Source organism: Chiloscyllium plagiosum, chromosome 38, assembly GCF_004010195.1.
Source record: "Chiloscyllium plagiosum isolate BGI_BamShark_2017 chromosome 38, ASM401019v2, whole genome shotgun sequence".
Lineage (NCBI taxonomy): Eukaryota > Metazoa > Chordata > Chondrichthyes > Orectolobiformes > Hemiscylliidae > Chiloscyllium > Chiloscyllium plagiosum.
Genome location: NC_057747.1, coordinates 23,109,864 through 23,134,957, shown reverse-complemented (window position 1 = coordinate 23,134,957; position 25,094 = coordinate 23,109,864). Strand labels below are relative to the sequence as shown.

The 25,094-nt window shown below is 40.0% G+C and overlaps 1 protein-coding gene across 5 annotated transcripts in view; it reads right to left on the bottom strand.

Annotated features, from left to right (window-relative positions):
- Nucleotides 1–25,094, bottom strand: part of LOC122541907 (prolyl 4-hydroxylase subunit alpha-1-like) — an 81,516-nt gene that overhangs the window by 21,033 nt on the left and 35,389 nt on the right. For 3 of the 5 annotated variants that reach the window (XM_043679106.1, XM_043679108.1, XM_043679110.1), the window contains exons 5-9: nucleotides 21,740–21,877; nucleotides 19,009–19,248; nucleotides 17,252–17,457; nucleotides 15,547–15,723; nucleotides 12,685–12,755 (exon numbers count right to left, since the gene is read on the bottom strand). In XM_043679106.1, coding sequence (XP_043535041.1) covers nucleotides 12,685–12,755; nucleotides 15,547–15,723; nucleotides 17,252–17,457; nucleotides 19,009–19,248; nucleotides 21,740–21,877 — 832 coding nt within the window. Of the gene's footprint in view, nucleotides 1–12,189; nucleotides 12,261–12,684; nucleotides 12,756–15,546; nucleotides 15,724–17,251; nucleotides 17,458–19,008; nucleotides 19,249–21,739; nucleotides 21,878–25,094 lie in introns of all 5 variants that reach the window. The other 2 variants (XM_043679107.1, XM_043679109.1) reach the window with 1 other exon arrangement.

Here is a 25,094-nt window from a genome sequence, read left to right as displayed (position 1 = left end):
TTCCTGATGAAGGGCTTTTGCCTGAAACGTCGATTTCGAAGCTCCTTGGATGCTGCCTGAACTGCTGTGCTCTTCCAGCACCACTAATCCAGAAGCTGGTTTCCAGCATCTGCAGTCATTGTTTTTACCTAAATAATTCCATGTGGCCATCAAGGACACTGATTCCCAAGCAAAACAAAAAAGAAGTCAGTTTCAAGTACATATCTTTCAGAGTAATGACAAAGTTTCATTCTTAGCTTGCCAGCCATCTCATATAAGATTCAGGGAATAATCTGGTTAACGCTGCCATGTTAGCCAGGGTCAAGTACAGATTTAAGCTCTTACAGTGATTAGCTCTCAAGAGCATCATGGCACCCACTTCAGGAATCCTACAAAATATTACAATTTCTTATCAATGAAGCATGAACTGCTGTTTACAGTTAAGTTGCTGCATCTCTGTTCTCGGTCAATTTTCCAGAATAGATCGAATTTCAAGCAATTAGTTTTCTGGCCGAGTACAATAATAATGAAACCTTCTCAAAACAAGTGCTCAATCACGCTCTGAAAGTGAAAATTCCATGAGAGACACTCACCAATAACTACAATCCAAATGTCATTAAGTTACACTCTACCTCTGAACAATAGACTTCCTTTAAGTAGTTCAATTACAGGATTATAGCTAGGCGTTAACCTTGGTTTATAAACAGCATTCCTGCCCAAGTCATAAATTTGTGGCCTTGGGTCGACGACAGAGATTTGAATAATAACTGGGAGCAGCAATGAGGATGAGAGAGATATTGATGGGGCTATCTTTTGAATGAAATATCTCTCGACATAAAATCTTAAAGAACAAAGATGGCAGATAGATGGGTGACAGTGAGGGGGACTGGGAGGAAGCAGCCAGTGCAGGGACCTCCTGCGGCCATTAAGGGCCTGTACTGCGCTGTATTCTTCTATGTTCTATGTTCTATTAACAAGGAAATTTTCACATTGTCTTACTTATTTACAGTATTTGACAATATTTACTCATCGACCAACATACAGAAAATGTTGATTATTTGTTCATTCATTTCACTGCTGTTTGATAGACCCTGTTGTGAGCAAATTAGTTACTGCAATTCCCATATTACAACTAAGTCTGGGAATCAATTTGGCTTGGATGGTTAGTTTACAGCAGTGTGATGCCAACAGCGTAGGTCCAATTCCCATCACTGGTTTGAGGTTACCATGAAGGACTCTCCTTCTCAACCTCTTCCCTCGTCTGAGGTCTGGTGGCCCTCAGGCTAAATCACCACCAGTTGCTTCTCTCGAATGAGAGAGCAGCCCCTATGGTCTGGTAAGACTATGGCAACACAATAACTAAGTGTACACTTTAAATGTCGTACTGTTTCAGTGAGACAACCCAAAGATGAGGAAGACACAAGGTTGTTCCTTCAGATACCAACGGAAAGTAACGTCTCAATGAATAAAGTGTACAACCTTTATCTGCACAATGACTAAATCCTTTAGACATTGTGGATCGGTTTTAATCCTGTCGTGACAGAAGCTGTTGTAAAAAGAGGTCCCACTGGAGATCTCAGAGGGAGTGAAACCTCCCCCAGTTAAGTTGGAGTGCGGAAGGGGCTGACCTGTGGTTCTCAGTTGCCACACTAGATGTTAATTAGATTCATTGACACCCATTATCCCATTCTCTCCTTGCCTTATTGAGATTAAACATGTCTTCTCCATGGCTTTCTCATACTCCAGTAAAGACCACTGGGTTTGCTTGTAACCAGCTGGGAGTGAGGCTGAGGCCTGTGGAGTCAGTTTGAGGGATCCAGCTTTGGGAAACGGGTGTTGCTGAATACCAACTCCTTCCCTCGCCACTAAATCCCATGGCCTTATCACTGACCTCCCTGATAGCTCCTCTTCTGTGACTACCATCCTGCTTTCATCAATGGTTTGGGCTTCCTTCCTGATCTTTGACCTTTTGGTTACATTGAACCCGGCAGCCTCTGCTCCCACTGGCAGTATGGGGAACTGCTGGGCCTCTGAATGAGCAGCAGCTTTAGGCATGCAGGACTGGCACCAGGGACTTCATTCACGCAGAGACCAATGTCTGAAAGGCACTCCATTGCAATGTGGCCTTTCCAAAAACTAATGATGGTTCTCCAGTTCCCCATCTGTTTTTTGATTAGTGTGCAACAGCACCACCCTTCTCCCACCCATCATCTTTTAAAAAAAAATGTATTAATTTGTGGGATGTGGGCATCGCTGACACCCTGGTAAACCCATTTCTGTACCCTCTCCAAAGCCTTGTAGTAGTGTGGTGATCAGCACTCTACTCAAAACATTAACTGTTTTCTCTTCACAGATGATTCCAGACCTCCTGTGTTTTTGCTTGTTTCAGACTTCTAACATCTGCGCTTCTTTGATTTTAGTTCTTAAAAAGAAATTTGCAAGAGGAATTTCAGAGGTACTACGAGTCTGTTTAAGCATATCCAAATACTTGGAACCACTAAAGATAAAACATTCATGGACAACCATCAAAAATGTTTGAATTCTGTACTCTACGACATTTGCCAACATAAATAACTATCTATTTCACTCCCATTCTGACCTGACCGTGGAACTTGATGGGAGGGGCTTGCTAGAAGCAGCAGGAAACAGGAATTCTTTCCACTAAATATACTGGCAAGAAAAAATTTCAATGCAAGATTTCTTCAAATATATTTCTGAAACTTTATTTCATACATGTGGCCTGGAATAGCACAAATGAAATAAAGATTTACTAAAATAATCGAGTAAAAGATAGGCATGCAATTGCACTATTAATTTCCCAAAACTAATTATGTTTACATAAAATGAATTCGCTACTTTTAATTAAAAGTAGGAACTCATGAAGCATCTAAATGTCTCCATTATAAGAACTGTACCAGTGTGTCTATGTTGTGTTCCTGAGGCAAATCAGTCTGATAGCCCAGGCTGCAAAGACTAGACTACGTCAACTTCAATCTAATTTTATTTTTCACTCACTTTGCAAATATCTAATGCCTTATTGACAGATGGAACATAGGAAAATGGTTGTTGTTGCTGGAGGTCAGTCATCTCAGTCCCAGGAGATCTCTGCAGGAGTTCCTCAGGTTAGTGTACTAAGCCCAATCATTTTCAGGTGCTTCATCAATGACCTTCCCTACAACATAAGGTAAGAAGTGAGGATGTTCACCGATGATTGCACAATGTTCAGCACCAATCGTGACTCCTCAGACACTGAAGCAGTCCATGTTCAAATGCAACAAAATCTGGACAAGATCCAGGTTTGGAATCATAGAATCCTTACAGTGTGGAAACAGGTCCTTCTGCCCAACAAGTCCACACCAACCATCTGAAGAGTAACCCACCGAGACCCATTCTCCTACCTTACTATCCTATATTTACCCCTGACTAATGCTCCTAACCTACACATCCCTGAACATTCTGGGCAATATCGCATAGCCAATTCACCTAACCTGCATATCTTTGGATTATGGGAGGAGACTGGAACACCTGGAGGAAACCCACGCAGACACAAATGAAATAAAGATTTACTAAAATAATCTAGTAAAAGATAGGCATGCAATTGCACTATTAGAATGTGTAAACTCCAAACTGAGTGTCGCCCGAGGCTGGAATCAAACCCAGGTCCCTGGCGTGGTGAGGCAGCAATGCTACTCACCGAGCCACCATGCCGCCCCTTGGGCTGACAAGTGGCAAGTAACATTTGCGCCACATAAATGCCAGTCTATGACCATCCTCACTACGAGACATTACAACCACCATCCTTTGGCATTCAATGAATCCCCCACTATCAACATCCTGGGGATTATCAGTGACCACAAACTCAAGTGGATTCACCACATAAATGCAGAGGCTATACAAGAGCAGGTCAGAGGCTAGAAATACTGCGACAAGTAACTCACCTCCTGACTCCTGTGATGATGCTGCTCCTTTAACAAGGTTATGCTGTCCTTGGCTTTTTTTTAACCCGAGATATTGTAAAAGACTCAAACTCCGAAAAGTCTGGGGTTGAAGGATTTCAGGGCCAATTTGTTTATACCTAATAGACACTGCCTCAGACAGATGGCTTTCAAGTTTAAAAAAAAACATTTGTACAATGAAAAGGGAGTGGCCAGTTCTCTCAGCTCAGGAGGCAGTGAGGTCTGCCGATGCTAGAGATCAGAGTTGCGAGTGCGTTGCTGGAAAAGGACAGCAGGTCAGGCAGCATCCGAGCAGAAAAATCGACATTTCGGGCCGGAGCCCTTCATCAGGTTGAGTTTGGTTTTCAGCACTGGCGTTAAAAAAGCCGTTGGACCCGAAGAAGCAGGTCCAGGTACTCTCTCTCTCTCTCTGACTTCTCATCTGAAAGACACTGCGCTTGATTTTACCTTTTGTGCCAAGGGGTGTTCATGGGGACGGCTGTAAGTATTTAGAACAGCATAATTAAGTTGGGATGATCTGTTGGGTTTTCGGATAGGTTAAGTTGTTCAGTATTCTGTTCTCTTTTGCTTGTATTTCATTCATTTATCGTGTAAATAAATTGTTTGTTTAAGCACCTCTCCTGGAATATCCACTTTACACCAGCTTAAAACAACCAGCAAAGTTAGGGTCTGGGCTACCTTCTTGAAATGTTTTGAGGGGTCTGGCCTGGTCCATAATACACTCCAAAGCCTGTCCCCCATCTACAAGGTGTAGGTCTGGGGTCTGATGGAATACTCCCCACTTGCCCGAATGAGTGCAGCTCAAACAACACTCAAAGAGCTTGACACTATCCAGGACAGAGCAGCTTGTTTGACTGGCACTAAAATCCAAAACCATTCACTTCCCCTGCCACTGACGATGCACTGCAGGAATTCAATAAAGATCCTCAGCCAGCACTTTCCAAACTCATGACTGCTTCCATCTCGAAGGACAAGGGCTGCAGAAACACGGGAATACCACCACCTTCAAGTTCCTCTCCAAGCCACTCATCAACCCGACTTGGAAATATATGGCCATTTGTTCACTATTGCTGGGTCAAATTCCTGGAATTTCCTCCTTAATGGCATTATGGGCCAACCAACAGCAGGTGAACTGCAGTGGTTCAAGAAGGAATCCACCATTGCCTTCTCAAAGGCAACTAAGGATGGGTAATAAACATTGGCCAACCAGCGACATCAACAGCCCACAAATGAATAGAAAAAAAAATTAATCGATGATACTAGGATCTCCTTGTAAACTGATGTATTGCATGATTTCAAGCATTGTATGTAGTCCTGATATTGTAAGGCAAAGGTAGCTGGGGTGCAAAAATGAGTTTAAAGTTGTGTGGTGTGCTCGGAAGATAAAAGAAACAAGCAAAATGAAAAGGAGAGTCAGAGGGAAGGGCGAAAGAAACATATGCATATAGCATGTTCTTACAATAGACGTCCACAGGTAAAGCTACCTTTGAACATATGAATTCAAATTCTGAAAGAAACAGATGAAGCAGAATGCAAGTTTAGGGAAATCACTATCCATTCAAATACCCAGAGAACTGAGGAACTGATTGGTCTAGTTTATATTTGCAAGAAAGCAGAAACTAAAATCTGTGACTCTGTCACTGGTTCATGTTAGTCAGGTCTGTCCGCCTGGCCAGCTTAAGACTGTAGTCTAGGGATTATTGTCTGGCTCAGTGCACAATAAAATCAATAGCATTGATTCAATTACTGGAGCGGTTGAGGTAGTTCTTGGGTCCTTCTGCCTCACCGTGCTCCATGCTGATAATGATGACTTAAGCAATAATTAGCATCCCTTGAATAATGAGGATGCTACATGGAGGGATATATAGAGACGAAGAGAAAGAGAGAGACAGACATACAGAGAAAGGGAAAGAGAGACTCAGACAGAGAAAGAGGGTGATGCAGGTTGCCTCTGCTGTTTACTCGAGAACTTGTGTAGGATTTACTCCACGAGACGCACAGGGCTTTAAGGACTCCACATGAAAAATAAAAATGGATACGTCTTTATTCGAAAACGGTAATGAAATAACATAGAATCTGGTATTTTTCAATTTAGAATGCAGAGGTACACTGGACAATACAAAGTTATTTTTAGACTTCTCTTACCTGTTTTAGGATAGCCTTTTAGGAAGGAGGTTGTGCATTTCAACTCCAGCCACAGTTAACAACTGTTTGAAATATTATACCAGCACTGAGCCTCAGCTACTTGTATGTAGCAGACTACAAAAATGTCCAGTGGACTTCTGCTGAAATTCGTCTGTACTAATTAAACAATGGAATGCTGTATTGCAAACTAAATCAATCCCTGTCTCTGACAGAGCTGTGAACAGGCCACAACTCGTACACACTAACTCCTTTCATAGTGTTAAGCTGTTTACCATCCTTAAAATACAGTCAAATAATCCTTGGGCGGGAAGTGAACAGCAGATCATAACTCATCCACAAACAGATTCAACTGCACACAAGCACACAAGTGGAGGTATAGGCTGCGACACATCAAGCAATTTGTATTTAAACTAGCAGTAAACAAAAATCAAAAGGCTCCAATCATCTGTTAAATTGGTAACTCATTAAAAAAAGGCAGGATTGAGCTGCAGCAGCTCTTTGCTGTTACAGCCAGTTAGTGGCCGGCATTATAAGGAGGTAGAACTGAAAAGACCATAAGACACAGGAACAGAAACAGACCATTCAGCCCATCAAATCTGCTCTGCAATTCAATGAGATCATAGCTGATCTGATAATCCTCAACTCCACTCTCCTGACTTTTTCCTTATAATCCTGGATACCCTTACTGATTAAAAATTTTAGGTTTGATTATACTTAATGACACAGCCTCACCAGCCTTCTACATTAAAGAATTACACAGATTCACTCCCCTCTAAGAGAAGAAATTCCTTCACACCTCTGTCTTAGATATAACAACATGCATGTCCGAGTTTGGAGTTCTGAATAACGATGGTAGAGGGTCCTCAAATTTCGTTTCATCACGATGTGAGAAAGCAACATATCACTGACCAGGGATCTCCCCCATTGTTGCCATGACATGTACTGGAAGGATTTGCAGGAATTTGAAAGATTCAGCCTGTTTGACTAGGTTAATATCCTTTCCTTGGCTATCAGGCCCCCAGAGCTTCAGGTTCAAAGGCAGGAACATTAGCTGCTGCATCACAACAATTCCCTGGATGATAGATAGCTGAATTTAATCACAAGGCAGTAATCTAATCAAAGGGAGTTTGGTAACTTCAGACTGAGACTGCAAAATGAGCAATTTACAATCCTCCTCAGAATTCTGAATTGAGATGCTCTTCTTAGAATCACAGATGTACAGCACGGAGAAAGACCCTTTAGTCCAACTCGTCAATGCCAATCAGATATTCCAAATTAATGTCGTCCCATTTGCCATCACTTAGTCCATATCACTCTAAACCCTTCCTATTCATATACCCATCCAGATGCCTTTTAAGTGTTGTAATTGTACCAGCCTCCACCACTTCCTCTGGCAGCTACACACACCAGCCTTTGCTTAAAAAAAGTTGCCCCTTAGGTCCCTTTTAAATTTTTTCCCCACTGACCTTTTTGTGTTTTTAACCAGGTGGAATTATGTGCTTTTGATTGGAAATATTTGGGCATTGTATTTTCTGACCTGAATCCTTTTCATGTAAAGCATAAATGAATGATCTTGAGGACCATCCCCATGTGCTTTTCCTCCTCTCTGTAATGGTGGTGGCCAGGTTAATCTAATCTCCCCTTCCTCTCATCATTTGAACAAAGTTTTAATTTCAAAATTTAACTTGAATGGATAATCACAACCTTGGAAAATACTATGGGGAAAAGCGTTTTATCAAGTTCCTTTAAGATTATGCTAATTTACAAGGACTAAACTTTGCCTGGACATTCAACAGGCAGACGATTCTGCCAAGTACTACCTTTTGACAGTACGCCCCGTTCAAAATAGTTATGTGTGTGGAAGAGACATATTTGGCAGCATGTGCATAAAACAACATCTGGGTGTATTATAAATGCGTTTCTTTAAACTAGCCAGAAGCTCTTAATTTGTTCCTTAATGCTAACTTTTGAGAGAGCTTTATCATTTGACAATTTTAATAATGGTATCATTAACTTCTCTTCAAAGTAATAAAAAGCAAAGTTGAAGGGCACAAAAAGCTGTTTAACACAAATTAGGTATTCAGGTTTGTTTACCATTAGCACTCAGCCAAACAACACTTCTAATGTTCACTCATAACTTGCATTTACATAGTACCTTTAGTATAATACACTAACAGGAGCGTTATCAAACAAAATTAAACTCCGAGGCAAAGAAGCCAATATGAAGTCAGGTAACAAAGTTTGTTAGAGAGATAGATGATAAACAAATCCTTACAAAAGGATTTGTACATACCTGATGAAGGAGCAGCGCTCCGAAAGCTAATGCTTCCAATTAAACCTGTTGGACTATAACCTGTTGTGTGATGTTTTTACTTTGTACACCCCAGTCCAACACCGGCATCTCCAAATCATTACAAAAGGAAAGAGAGTTCAAAGAATAGAGACAAAGAAAGTTAATTAAAAAAATTTGAACCTAGGCTGTCCATAGTGTGATTACAAGTGGGCATGTCTGAGAAGCTAGCATTAAAATAGAAATTTCGGGGATAGGGAGGTAGGAATCACACAGAAATCTAGACCAAGGGCAAGAATTTTAAAATCCAGGTGCTGAAAGGCAAGTTTACAAGGCAGCTACCTGAGCGCAGGGTGGAGGGTTTGAAAGAATTCTATTAACCCAAATGCATTAATGGATATGGTGTAAAGGTGGCTTATGGATTTATGCCACAGATCATCCACGATCTCACTGAATGGTGAACAGGTCAGAGAAGCAAAGTGGCCTATTCTTGTTCTGTGTTACTACAGTGTTATTAAAATTGGCTTAGTGCAATTTAAGACACAAGAAACAGAGCTTCAGTTTAGTGCCCTATCATTTCTTATCTGCTGCATTGTCAATGTTACAGTAACGGATATACATCAAAAGTAACACATTGTGGTGTATCAAAGTACTTCACATCCAATATTACAAAAGGTGCCACCAAAAGGCAAACTTGTTCTTTCTTCAGCACATGCAGCTGATATATTTGAAGAAGGATCTAGGCTTGAAAAAAGACTAAGAGGAAACATTGTGTGAAATGAATGATTGATATTACAGAAGATGGAACCGCTGTGGTTATGCATAGAACTCCTAGCCCAGTCAAAAGTTCCAGGAAGAGACAGAATGCCAAACAAAATTGCTGACATAAATCAATAGCAACATGGCCCTATGTTAAATGTAAACCTTGATAAAGTGATTTTGTTTTTCTGGTTATAAATGTTATTTTTAGACCTGACCCTTCCTGAGCAGACTCCGCACCCTTTAATTACAGCTGATGCTATTCCCTCTGGCTTGTAATAAAAATGAACTCATGGAGCTTTTCCACATTTTTGAACTATAAGTGACAAGCCATAGTTTAACATGCCTGACCCAGATGTTGTAGTATTGCGCTGCGCAGAAACCTGATGCAAACTTTAAGAGAGAAAAGAAATGGGTCATTTAATTCTGATACATCACAATTTCCACTGAACTGCTGCCAAGGCAGATCCAGTTTATGATTAGCTGCAACAGGAGGCAGCTAATTTCAGCTGGTGAAGTCAAAGACTGGTTAGATTTCCTCAGCCCTCTTGCCTAGGCAGAATTTGTTGTGGGATGATGCACGGTCTCTATTTCTTTCTCACTTTGAGTACATGTGTGGTAAACTTCGCACCTTAAACAGTAGTTTTAAACTAGCTTGTGTGTGTGGCAACTACCTGCAAAGACTGACACACTGTGAGGGATCCACTGTACTCACCCCTGAAAGACTGTCAGTCAAACAACCAATAGAAAACTATACTATCACAACAGAAAACATTACTGAACGGAAACAGAGAGAGATGGAGATGCAGCGCTTGTGGAACGTGGCCTACCCGATCCCCGACTGAAATCTGTTCTGAAGAAGAGAGTTATATGACTTGAAATGTTAAGTCTGCTTCTCGGTCTGCAGATGCTGCCAGATCTGTTGAGTTTCTCCATTACTTTCTATTTTTATATTAGAAAGAAATCTGACCACTTTTAGAATCTCTGTTCTGGATTCTCAAAAAGCTTCTGAAGAGCTCTGCAAGTCTCTTTTTAATCTTATCTTTCCAAGAGAAAAGAGAATCCCAGCCTTCAGTCTCTCCTGATTAATTTGATCCACTCAATATTGGCAAAATATGTGTAAATGTCTCTGCACTGACATCAGTTCTTTAACATGCTTTTGGTAGATAAAGACTCAAAGTCATGTGACCCAAACAAGTTTTAGCTAAATTTAAATATTACTTTCCTTTTGTAATCTATACCTGGGATGAGAAGGCTGTCACATGAGGAAAAATAAAGTTGAATGCGCACTCATTCTCTGGCATTTAAAAGAATAAGCATTCATGAAAATATACAAAACTATCTGAGGGAATAGCAGCATGGATGCTTATTCCCCTGGGTGGACTTAGAGAACAATGAGTTAGAGTGGCTCTGGTAAAGCACAGCAGGTCAGGCAGCATTGGCAGCTGTTGACTCTAATCTTGACTCTAATCTCCAGCATCTGCAGTCCTCGCTTTCGCCTTGTAGAGATCAATGGGTCATTGGCCTAAATCTTTGCCCAAAGAAAATAAACTGCTTCAAAGTACTATGAATCTTTTGAAACTCTCTAGTGTGGCTGTGAATGTTCAGTCACTGAGTTTAATTGGGACACATGAATAAAGATTTTTAGGCACTAAGGGAATCAAGGGGTTATAGAGATGGATGTGAATCAATACAAAAGTTTTGCCATGATCTTACTGAATGGGAACTCGAAGAACTGTACAGTATCCTCCTGCGACTATTTCTTATATTCTGCTCCCTCTAAGGAAAAACCCCCTGGCATCTTCTTCTAAAGAAATTTCATTTAAATATAGATTTAGCTGATCTTAGCAGAAATGTTTAGAAATAAAGAAACTCAATTTGGCCTGAATGCCACTCAGGCTCCAATCTTTTAAAACACCACACTAATAACTAGTAAGTTGGACTACATTTATTCTTGTAGCATTCATTTTGCAGAGACTGTTAAATGCTATGATAGACTCCAGTGAGCAGAACAAAAACTCAATTGAGTAATTATAATGGCTGAGGTGTTAAAATATGGTGCAGATGTTGTGTGCGATATACATATTATAGGGCATAACGGATCCTAACATTAAAAAAAATACAAAATATAGCTGAAGAAACACATTTATAGCAATTCTCTAATAAATATATTTGCATAAACGGCTGTTATAAATCCATAAACATGTCTGAAGACACATTTGCAGATTTGTTACCATATTGCAAAGGATCAGATATTAAAAGGAGAGAGCAAATCATAGTAAGGTAAGTGAATAACATAATGAGGGGTCAGGAATGCATGATTTATAACAATATTGCTAATACATAACACACAAACACATTATATTTTTCACTATTGATCTGTTAAAAAGAAGAAACCAGAACCCATTAAGAACACGGTTTCACAATTTACTTAAATTTCAACACACTGACTAGCAGTGGTTTCTGTTTTCCAATTGCTAAAACAAGGACACATTTTGTCAAAGATTTTTGACTTGCACCCATCAGGACATTTCTCAAGAATACAAATTCAAGGGAGAAAACCAACATTTATACTGGAGGGAGAGTGCTCACTAGTTAACAAATGATTGGTAGAAGAATTGCACTCATTAATACTGATAACAACCAGGCTTTGTTTAAATCTGCTCTCAGACAGATTGATTTGTCAGAGTTTGCCATGAGAACTGAACTAGTGGAATGGCTGCCACTTTTTTTGTTGACCTGAAACAGCCATACACAGATGTATATGTCCTTGCTGTCCACAAAGTTCAGGATCCTATTAATATATGTGGCTTGTATTTAGCTTTTCGAAACCACATCAAACAAATAATCAGTTTCTTGCACGCTACCCTAATACTCTTATTTGGTTTCAGAAACCATTATTCTTGACATGAATACAGTTAACAAATTGTAAGGACTTTGAGTAGCTGGACAAGAAATCCTCACCATAAACCAGAGAGGGTTCAAAGGTGCTCACACTGTCAGTGTGTGTGATGGGAAGCCTATCCCAGGTCTAAAGAGTACCTCATAATTCCCCCTTACCTTTTTGAAACTCTGTAAGTTGCAACAGTCAACTGGCCAGTCACAGGGTCATGCACTGTGGCACGCTTCAGCTACAGGGAGAGAAAGGACAAATTTAATCCTGGAACAGCCAGATCACCACTCCTTAGTGGAATTCTGGAGGCTTCTGATTGGTCAGGATATAGGCAGGATGAAGGAGCAAGGATTATATTTGGGGACAAGTTCGAATTTAATGTCCTTTCATTTTTAAAGTCTGGCTTCCTTTGAGCACATGATGAAGATGGAGGATGGTGGAAAATGAATTGTTGCATCTGTTTAAGCTGCTTGCATAGATTAGAACCATTGGTTCTAACTGCATGTTTTGCATTTCATCGACATGTTGACAAGTCAGTCCTCTTCTTGGCGGTCACTCTTTCCCCAGCTTCACGTCGGTGGATGCCAGTTTCCAAACATGCACAGTTTGAACAAGATGCAGCAGCTTCTCTGTGAAGAGGAGCCAGCACAGCTCACACTTACCTTTTGCTTATTCTGTAATGAGCTGTCTCCAACACTCCAGTTATTGGGTTAGAAATGGTGGCTCGTCTCAGCTGTGAAGCCAACCAATCAGAAAAAACAAAGATTATTACCAACTTGACTGGACGCAGAGCGGGACCAATCAGAATTCTTCCAGTGATAAAGAACACCCATTACACTGGAAGGATCATCCTTAGGTCATTCCTTCACAATCTTGGAGTACAACGAGACCTTGGTCAGATGGCCTGATGGGCCAGGAAGTGGCAGATGGAGTTTAATTTACATGAAGTGAGGTGTTGCATTTTGGTAAGGCAAATCAGGGCAAGACAAATTCACTTAATGTAAAGGCCCTGGAGAGTGTTGCCGAACAGAGAGATCTTGGGGTGGAAGTACATAGTTCCTTAAAAGTGGAGTTGCAGGTAGACAGGATAGCGAAGGCAGCATTTGGTACGCCTGCCTTCACTGGTCAGTGATTGAGTATAGGAGTTGAAGATGTCATGTTGCGGCTAAACAGGCCATTGGTTTGGCCATGTTTGGAATATTGCATTCAATTCTTGTCTCCCTGCTATGGAAAAGACGCTGTTAAACTTGAAGTAGTTTAGAAAAGATTTACAAGGATATTTCTGGGATTGAAGGATTTGAGCTATAGGGAAACACTGAATAGGCTGGGGTTATTTTTCCCTGGAGCTTGAGGCTGAGGAGTGACTTTATACAGGTTTATAAAATCATGAGGGGCATGGATAGGATAAATAGCCAAGGTGTTTTTCTAAGAGTAAGGAAGTTCAAAACTAGAGGGCATAGGTTTAAGGTGAGGGGGGGGGGGGGGGAGGATTTAAATTGGACCCAAGGGGCAACTTTATCGCACAGAGGGTGGTGCGTATATGGAATGAGCTGCCAAAGGAAGTGGAGGAGGTGGGTAAAATTACAGTATTTAAAAGGCATTTGATTGGGTACAATAATAGGAAGTGGTTAGAGGGATTTGGGCCAAATGCTGGCCTATGGGACTAGATTAATTTAGGATAGCTGGTTGGCATGGACGAGTGGACCAAAGGGTCTGTTTCCATTCTGTACAGCTCTATGATTCTGGGTTATGTGCACACAGTGAACGCCAACTGTAACAATCGACATTTGTAAAACTGAAGTTCTTGGAAAGCCCATTTGGAGCCTCACTAATGGTTACAGCACTTGTATTCCTCAGATGATATGAGCAGGAATGAGTTATGATTCAGTCAATTCAAATATGCACGTGCCAATTGATTTTATTTTTAATTGAGCTCATGGAGTTTTTGTCCAAGCCTAATTGCTCTTGAAAAGATGGTGATGAGCCGCATTCTCAAATTGCTATAGTTTTCAGGGTGTCATTTATTATGGTAATTAATTAACGGGGCAAGTTTGATTTTTTAGTTGGTCAGAAAATAATAAATGCTAATATTTCAATATCTTTTGACAACTAAAACAACTGCTGCAAGCACTGCGTTTTCAAGAAATTTCCCTGCCTCTTGGCTCAAACACTCAAGAAGACAGCCTAAATTCAATGACTGATTCTCATCGATTGACAGGAAATAAAACCCAGTTTTAAAATTTTCATGGGCAGGGGGTGGGCTCTGACTATGCCTTCTTAAAGCCAAATGAGTGGCTTATTAGGCAATTTCAGAGGGCAATTAAGAACCACTTCGGCTTAGAGTTACATATAGTTTCGGACAGCAAACTTCATTCCCTGAAGGACATGAGCAGATCAGATGGGTTTTTCCAAATAATTCACTTGGTTTCAGAGTTATCATTACTTATACCAGCCTTTTAATCAATATTTAATTAGCTGAATTTAAAATACCCAGCTGCCACAATTGGATTTGAATTCATGTATTTAATCCAGACATGGATTACCAGAGCAGTCATATAACTACCACACCCCACACAACTCCAATTAATTCTGCATTAATTACCATAAAATCAAAAATCTCATTAAAGAACAAAGGATGAAGAATTTCAAATACGGTTTGAATACAACAAAGGTTGTACGATATTGTGATAAATATATTTTCCCTTGTATAGGACAGGGTGCTGACCGAAAGTGGTGGACAGTTACTGACAGAGTTCAGAAACATGCACTCCACTACCAACTTGCACAGATCCTGCAGTCAAGAGTGGGGTTGCTGAGCCACACTAGGTGATGCTTAGACAGAGTTGACCCCAAGGCACAAACTATCAGCTTGCTCCCCATCTTGGGTTTTCCTGAACAACATCACTGTCCATGGCATGCAGGTCAATGGTCTGCATCATGTTTTGAACCAAAGATATTCTTAGACTGTGCACCCACGTGGTTAGTTCACAACAGCTTTAACATTATCTTTCCGAAGTGGAAAGGCTCAATTTGATCTGCTTATGGCAAGCATGCAAAAAGATAGATGATATTCCAAAAAGGTGTAAAAATACCATGCGGTAGGTTGCGTTGAACAGTAGCTTCTACAGGTACATAATCCTTTATCCAAAATTCCAAAATCTGAAAAGCTCCAAAACTTTTCTCGTGGACTGTGGAGCGTTATTTTGGTGTGCAAACAGGTGGTCCAACTCCACACTCACTTGAACCATGTCACTCAGATGTGATGTGGTGGTGTAACCCAGCACTGGCAGGTGTCAATTGTGTCTCAGCACTCATACTATTTACACGTGCGCCTACTGTTAGGTAACTTTTTAAATTTCACTGCAAAAATGTAAATTATTCTGAAATCCGAAAAATTCTTAATTCCGAAAGAAAATAGTCCCAAGGATTTCCGATAAAGCATTGTGTACCTGTAATTGTCACTCTGCAGCACATAGATAATTAAGCAAACACACAAAAGATATCTCAATGATGTGACATCCTACCCTTGGCTTTGCCAACTCCTTCACTCGCTCAATTTCCTCGTCAGAAATTATATCAATGTAACGGATAATCCGAGGTTTGTCCCATTCATCTTGCTGCTTCACAGGTTTCAGAATGTACCAAGGATTTCTGCCTGCATCTGAATAACGGCAAAAGAGCCTTTTCTGTCTTCGGGGTGTCTGCACAGAAACAGAAATGAAGACAGGCATTTACATAATGCCATGTAACATTGATTGAAAGATTTCAAAGTGCTTGATACCTTGATTTAAATTTGCAGTACAAAGGTCATGATGTTGAGAAATGCAGAAGAAGTCTGTTGCCATAGCCAGTTGCAATAAATAGACACCAGATGACAAACCAGTTAATGCAAATTTTGCACCAAATTCAAAAAACTTTCCAGATGCCGATTCATTCTTTCATTGTCCAACAGAGGAGTACCAATGCCAAACATGCTGTTGACACAATTAAACAAACTCTCCAGATAAATAAATAGCAAAGCCAATAATCTCACACAGTTAGTGTTACTCTAGTGGAAGCCAGTTGCCACTGACTTAGTCCAAACACTGCATGGCTGAAGCTTGACATTTTTCATCTATTTTGTTTCCCCAATTTGCTCTTCTATCCTTCCATCCTAAATGAGGTCAACTTTGCCCAGCAATCTGCAGATATTTTGGCCAAACAACCATTCGTCAACTGTATAATCCACAAGCCAAGAGCCTGTTCAACCGTAGGCAGTAACACAGCTGAGCCCAACCTGGCTATCAATCAATACACACCAGAAAATACACATGCATCATTGAACATCAATGAGATGCACGATCAATTCTCTTGGCTTATAGCTTGTCAAGTGACAAATGTTGGAAATTTTTCAATATGCATGTTTTGCATCTAGTATTTCATTTATATAGCATCTTTATGACTCCTGTGGCATCGCGTTAATGTCCCTACCTCTGGGCCATTAGGCCTGGGCTTAAGTTTCACCTGCTCCAGGAGGTGTGTAATAATATACCTGAACAGGTATATTAGAAAAAGAATGTATGTAGCATCTTGTAAAGTCTCTGTGGCACAATGGTAGTGTTCCTACATCTGAGACAGAAGGCCTGGTTCAAGTTTCATCTGCTCCAAGGGTATGTCATAACGCATCTGAATAGGCTGATGAAAAATATGTATATAGAGTCTTTCACTGCTTCAGGATGCCTCACAAATTTAAGTGCTTTACAGCCAATGACGTATTTGTGAAGTGCATTCATTGTTTTAACGCAGGAAACATTGCAATTTGTACAAAGCAAAGTCTTATAAAGAGCTGGGAAATAAATAACCACATGGCTTAGTAGTGCTGATTGAGGGATAAAAATTAGCCAAGACATCAGTGCTGTGAGAGCATTCACTCTCAACTTGGAGTGTGTTGATTTGACTTCAGTTTTAACATTTCATCTGAAATTGCGTGCTCACATCTGTGGAATTGAGCTTGAATACACAACCCTTTGGACTCAGATGGGAGGGCCATTGCTAAGTCACAGATTAAAAAGCTGTCTTCACTCCTTTATCCATTTGATTTCCTAAGTGGTGAAAATCAAGAGAAGAACCTGCCATGTTTAATCATCTTGTGCACATCACATACTGTACAAATATAGAAGCAAAACACAGCTACATATATAGACTATCCTCATCATTCAGGAATCGTCTTCATTCAAATAATTTACCTACCAGTTTGATACCTTCGCCTCGACACAGCTTTTCATATTTCTGCCTCTCTGGTAGGTAATCTTTGACGCGCTCTCGCTTAGTCTTCGTAACATCTCCTGATTTGTTTCCTTCTGTCTTCTGAGCTATGTTTGACTTTTCATTTTTCTGATCAGCCATCATATATTCAAAATACTTCAGATTTCCATTTGCTCGCTGGTGCTCAGGATCTACAATAGAAGTCAATGTAAGGTCTTTCACAAAAGTCTTACCTTCAAACTAAACGCAACTTGGAACAATGAATTATCCAGTCTCCAAGTTCCACTGTCTTAGTTGAAATCATGTCATATTGTATTTTTAAATATTTCCTTATGGGTGCTCATTCCTGCCCTAGCAGTAATAGCACTGAAATTCAAAAACGAAAAACCAAACGTTCTGAGGAAGGGCCACTGGACCCAAAATGTTAACTCTGATTTCTCTTCGCAGGTGCTGCCAGACCTGCTGAGCTTTTCCAGCAACTTCTGTCTTTGTGTTTGAAATTTAAAAACTGTTAGACACAGCCTGCTCTTTGGGTCAACAAAATACACAGCAGCTGTATCATGCAGTTGCCATTTTAAAAAATAAATGAGTCATCTAGGCAGACTGCTTAGTATGGGCTAGATGCAAAGTTTACTTGAACGTTCTAATCAGTTGACACAGTACATTATGCAAGTTGCAAAGCAGATATAGTTAAGTGCTTTGACTGCAGATCCAACGAGGAATGAGAGTTTATTCTGCAGGCATTTCAGTGTCGAACTACTCTCGATATCATCGTTTATCTAAAAGAGATGCTCTCTTGTAGCTGTACAATGGTGCTTAGGGGATATTATCCTTGAGATATTATCCTTGGACTGTTAATCCAGAGACCCAGGTAATATTCCAAGGATCCAGGTTTAAATCCTGCCTCATGAGGCGGTGCAATTTGAATTCAACAATAATCTGGATGACCACAAAATTGGTCAGAAAAACCTATCTAATTCACTAATATCCTTGAAGGAAGGAAGCTGCCAACTTTACTTTGTCTAGCCTGCATATGATTCTAGACCCACAGCAATGTGATTGACAACTAACTGTCCTCTGGGCAATTATGATGGGCGATAAACGCTGGCCCAACTTGCGAGCCCAAGACTCGTGAATTAAAAAAAAGATATAGACCACTCCATGAATGTGTAAGAAGAAACTGATCCATCAAGAAAACAATGTGGTTAAAGATACTGCAGAAAGTTACATAAGTTAATGGACTTCTACTATTTTCAAACAGGTTTTCTAAGCTAATATTTAGGTATCCAATATGGCTCTTATTTCAACTATTTTAATTCTTAATGAATGGGACATGTGGATTTTTTGTTTGAAATATACTGGCTGCAACAGCATTATTTACTTGTTAGTTTGAAGAGACTTAGTGTAGAGAGTGATAACCTTGATCTTTTTAAACATACTGAATACTCTGGTGTACTGGTTTGTTAAATGTTTGAATTAGAATTTAAAATTATGACTCATACGTCAGATATCTGTTGAACATGTAAAAGATACAGTTCAGAAGTTGATACTTTTCTCATAAGATATTTTATGCTTATAAATTGCTAAGGGCATGAATACAGTTTTACCCACATTATGATTTTTAACTAGTGGTGATTCTTAATTGGGATTTATTTTAACTCCCCCTTTTGATCCTTTGTATCTTTACCGACCTGTATGTTTAGAATCCCCTGCACAAGGAACCTTTCATATTACATCCTTACCCAATGTCAGCAGCCTCTTTGTGAGCTCCATTGCCTTGTCCAGATCTCCTTGCTGATACACTGCATAGCTCAGGTAGTCCAGTATGGTGATTTTGTTTACATTAGAATCCTCGCCTGCATCTAGCTGTTTCAGCGCCTGCTCCATCCACAGCTCTGTGTGGTAGTAATCTGTATCCGAGTAGGCTACTTTGCCCAACTCATAGCAGTCTTCTGCCGTGAGCGATGTTTTATGCTTCACACCTGGAGAGAAAAAAAGCAAACAGAATTATGCCTTTGCTGCACTGGGTCAGACATAGAATCATTGAATCAAATCACAGAATCCCTACAGTGTGGAAACAGGCCATTCGGCCCAACAATCCACACTAACCCTCCGAAGCATATCCCACCCAGACCCATATCTCTACCCTATTACTCTACATTCCCCCTGACTAATGACCCTAACCGACACATCCCTGAACACTATAGGCAATGTATCATGGACAATCCACCTAACCTGCACATCTTTGGACTATGGGAGAAAACCGGAGCACCTGGAGGAAACCCACGCAGACACAGGAAGAATGTGCAAACTCCAGACAGATAGTCGCCTGAGGCTGGAATCGAACCTCAGTCCGTGGCGCTGTGAACAGCATTTGCAATCCAGTTTCTCAACTTCATGTGCAAAATGAAGTTTAAACCTTTTTTTTAAACCTATAATTGGCCTCAACCTGATTAGTCATCTGTTGCAAGCTTAAACTCATTCCATTCCAAACACTGTTACTCTGAAGCAAGATTTATTACAGTCCCTTTTCCTTTCTCCATCAGAGATAAGCATGCCTTCTAGCTAAACTCTCAAATTTCACCCCAAATTCCTCACAAGATGACCTTTAAAATCCAACTCTTAACAAAACATTTTCCTGTACCTTCTGACATTGCCCCATCCACTTGCAACCAGTGATTACTTGTTACTAATGCAGAGAGTTATGAACCTTAGGAATTGTCAAGTGCAGAGAGCAGTGCAAAGTCCAGTTTTGATTAATTTAAGGATGAGATAAACTAATTTTTTTGTCTCTCAGAAGTCAAGACAAATGCAAAGGGAGTCGAAAGAGGAATTAAGGCAGAATCTCAACCATCATTGTACTGAATCACGGAGCAGGGTCCAGGAATCAAACTTTTATTTCTGCTCCTATTTAGAATTAGGTTTCATTGTTACATGTACTCAAATACAAGGATACAGGAATACAGTGAGAAGTGTACAAAGTCACCACTCCTAGCGCCATCTTAGGTACAATTGTACCGAGGTACAAAATCTTAGGTGTAAAGTAGAAAAATAAAGTCAGCATTCCAATCCTTCTTTAGCATCTGGGAGGTATATACATGCAAGGCTGGAACATCTCATTGAGACAGTCCTTTCCATCATATCCTTCATTAAAACACATCTTACTCAGTTTCGTGACAGCTTTAAACCTATCAAAAAAACCTGCCACACATTCTTACAGGACAGCACTGGAGTGGCATCCTAAAAAGGCACTCAAATCCTGTGGTGGATCTTCAAGTCTGGCTTAGAGATAAGAGACTCCACTAGTTTTAGAGTCAGAAAAAATAAAAAGCTTTTTCTTCTAAATGCATCTCTCACATGATCGCTCAAAGAAGATCCTTGAAATCAGACTGCGCTATTAACAGGAGATGAAGCGTCAATTGGAAGAAAACAGGGGAGGTAGGAAACAATGTCAAAGGAGCCACAACTTTGTTCTCCAGTTCATCCTCTTTTTCTGAGAGTTTATGTTGCTATAGCACCTTTTAAAATCGGTGGATTATGGGCAAACCCATCTCATTGACTAATGATTCAGAACCTCTGGGGGTCAAGAGTTTGAATGCCATCTTAGCAGATTGTCAACTCTGAATAAAATAAAACTGCCTAATGGTGACTTTTCAACCACTGTTGATATTTGTTAAAAACCTATCTAGTTCGCTGATGTCCTTTAGATAAAGAAATCTGTCATCCTAACCTGGTCTGGTCTACATGTGACTCCAAATCCAGAAAAATGTGGTTGACTCTTCAGCGCCCTTTGAGTAATTGGGAATGGGCAATAAATGCTGGCCTAGCCAGCAGGCTCCACATCCCATGACCAAATAAAATACGGCATTTAAAATAGCGATTCTGTGAAAAATGAGTTGGTCAGATGGAAAATTTATAACTTGATCCAACTAATAGAGTCAGAATTTAACACTGAATCTTTTGTTCAACTCAGACATTTTTGTAATGGTAAAGATACATGGTGACAAAAAATAAATACCTCAAAAGTAATATTATAACTAACATTATTTTATTTCAAAGATATCCTTTATTCATAAAAATCATACAGATGTTATAAGTCAGTTCTGTACAGTCTTGCAAAGAAAAAAAAACCAAATAAAACATTGGAATTTTGACATTTATCAGAGCTTCTCTAGAGTTGCAAACAGAAAAGCATTTTCTACCTATTATAATTAACAATGCACAAATGTGAATTTGTCTGTATTTTAATCTGACCTTATTCAGCCATTTCTTTCACCAGAAGGTAAAACCATTTTTATACTGACTGACATGTTGGAGCTACTAACACAGAACTAATAAATCCTCGGATGTTTTCTGCCACAAGTTTTAACAAACCCAGCAAAGATACTGCATTCTTGCTACCATCTGTACAAAATCTGCCAACGTTGACAGTCAGAGACATTACTAAAATGTAAGATTGCCTTTTTTGCATACCTGGCAAGTTGCCCAGAGAGATGGTCTCTGCGTCTAAATTGTACGTGTCCTGGAGACGTATCAGAGCCTTGGCAGCTCCAGTCTGGTCTTCATCATTTGGCAAGTGCTGTCTCTGAATGGTGAGGTTGGAAATGAATCCTGGGGAGACACAGGGTAGCAATGCATCAACGCTCATAAATTAAAGATCAAATTCAATATGCACACCAGACCAACTGCTTGCAACATATATTCTTCCTGATTCGACGACACACTTGCAAGGAATGAGATGACGTGGAAAATTAGTTTATTTGCATTGCTACCTCGTCTGCTCCAATTTATAACAGATACTTTTCTCCTATTAGAACCTTTCTTTACTTAACTGAAAGGTTGCATGCAAAAACACAGAAAATTCACTCATTATCTGTTTCACTTTTGGTTCCATCCATCCCCCTCTAAGGCAGGATTTCACCTTTCCTTAACACTTCAGTCAGATAGTGGACCCCCACAGTATTTTTGTCCAACAGTGCCTTTATAAGACACTGCCCTCCAAGTCTGATATGCGCGTTTGTAATCAGGCAAATGTTCTTGGCCAGAGAAACTTCCATAAGTATCATCAATAATCTGCCTGGTTCAACTTCACTGAAAGGTGCTGTGGCGGAGAATAGATTCTCTCTCCCCACTTCTGGCTCAAGACCAGATGAGTCAAGACAGACCAGATGAATATAGTCAGGTGAGAACTGCAGAAGTGTTAACAAATTGCTTGAAATGAGAATGGGAATTTGGTTAACATCACCTCAACAATCACCAGCCTCATCATTAAACTATAGTTTTCAAAGTAGGGTCTGAGAAATTATCAGATTTCTGACTGTTTGTGTTAAACATATCATTTACAGTGATCACTCAGACTCAGGAGCTCAAATGTTTTTACATTCCTGTGGTTATTTGCTTATCAGCATGATATTTCTGTTGCTCTATGCCACAGACACGTGAAGAAAGATTCCTGCAACCATACACGAATTTCAATGCATTGTCGTCTTTGGGTGAGGTGTCAATATTTGTTAATTATCTCAACCACAAGTTTGGGAAGCCCTGTCCTGAAAAGTTTTATTTGCTGTTTTGTTCTATGGGGCCCAGAATGCAGAAATTCATTCTGATAGGGAGAATGAGGCCTGTCACTGAATTGAACCTACAGTTCACTAATCTATTAGAATCTAACGTTGGGTTACCAATACAATGTATTAACCTCAGATCAAATTGTTCTTAAATTGTATACTCTCTTGTTCCTTCACCATCTCCTTTTAACAATGTTGAATTGGCATTTTTTGGTTCCTCAACAGTTCTCATTAATTTAAAATGTATTAAGCACACTCTGATAGTGATGGGGTTTTCAGTCAACCTTTGAGGTGGAGCATTTGCTTGTGCTCACTGTTCAGTCAATGTCACTCAAAGCCATTAAGGAGTTATATGTGATAGCTCACACACCAGAATGTGGAAAACCAAGACATAACAGTGTTGAAGGTGCTACAGGAGTAGATATGTTCATTTTGATCCAACTGTGGCTGCATTTGCAGAAGTTAGACAGCTTTTGAGAAGAAAAGGTTTGAATGTTATCTCAATTTTGCTCAGTGCCAAAGCAGCTCAACACCTGCCTAACTTAATCACATGTTTTTTAATAACATCCTCATGAAAACGCTTCATCACTAATTGTCTGAAAATAGTTTTACCACTGCCGAGACATTTTCAATTGGGAAATCAGAGTTGAATGCCGAGACATGTCTTGTTATTTGCTCATGCCAGGTATGCAACCAATTTACTATGTGGCTCGGTCCACTGGCCTTTGCTTTATAACCTTCATCTGCCAAATGAAGTTTATTTAAAAGTATAGTGCAGTAAAACTGTTGGTTACTGCATAGGTTGAGTTCAAATTGCCCCCACTACATTTAGAGACTCCTAGCTTTTCCAGTGTAAGTATTTTAATATGAAACCCAGCTGTTTTAACTGGAATTTATTTACTGAATAAAGTGCAGATGTGAGCTTGGCGTATGGAATAGTGACACAAAACAAAGTTGCAGATTCCCTAAATTTAAATCTTATTAGTTTCTAGAATGTGCTCTCCTTCGGGTCCAGACAAAGAACAATTCAGTTTTGGACGAGAATTCTTTAAATATAATCATTATTGAATCAGTAAATGCTGAACACACCTCATAAAAATAACCTTTTATCACCACTTTTGTTTTCTATGACACACACATTCTAAAAGTCATAAGCTATGAGTCAAGAATAGTGAGATCCTGGACACACATATCTAAGGGTCTTCTCAAACCATGATGTGGAGGTGCCGGTGTTGGACTGGGGTGGACAAACTCAGAAGTTAGACAACATTAGGTTGTAGTCCATCAGGTTTATTTGAAATCACAAGCTTTTGGAGTGTTGCCCCTTCAACAGGTGAAGTAAATTACTTCTGACGAAGGAGCAGCGCTACAAAAGCTTATGATTTCAAATAAACCCGTTGGACTAGAACCTGGTGTCACCTGATTTCTGAGTTTGTCCACCCCAATCCAACATCGACATCACCACATCAAGCAGAGAGAGATAGAGATACTAAGCGAAGGGCAGGTTTGCGGATATTGGGCAGGGAGCATTCATCACCATGCTGAAGAGAGTGCATCACTGGTGGTAGGTCAGCCATGAGGATCTCTTTTCTGCAGGAACATTGGCAGGCAAAAGGAAGTCCCAAAGTACTAACCAACACATGTGCACACACCTGAAACAATATGCTACTTATTTTTAATCAAAACAAGATGTGTGGATCAAACATGGAAAACAAGCTTCCAAGAGCACATGGTATTGGATGCAATGCTGCAGTTACACTATGAAACTGGAGGTCAGAACTGCCTGTGATGTTCCAAGCTACTGATTCCAGCTGTGGAATCATGACGTAATGCCAAATAATTTTTTTAAAAATGTGGAGCATTTAAAAAAAAAACCCTATGGCTAATTTGCCAGCTGCTTCAATGTTTACCAGTATTAGCTGGCACGAGAACATACTTGTTTTAAAAAAAAGTGAACATTGTACTTACAAGGAGAACAAAAATTGCTATTGACAATATTTATAGCCCCCCAGGCTTATATTTTACATGAAATCAACTCTTTTAGCAGATTTCATAGAATCCCTACCATGTGACAGCAGGTCATTTGGCCCATACTGACCCTCTAAAAAGCATCCCACCCAGACCCACTCTCCTTACCCTATCCCCACCTTTCCCACGGCTAACCCACCAATCAGCAAACATCCTTGAATACTCTAAGCAATTTAGCATGGCCAACCACTTAATGTGCACATCTCTGGACAGTGGGAGGAAATCCACACAGACAC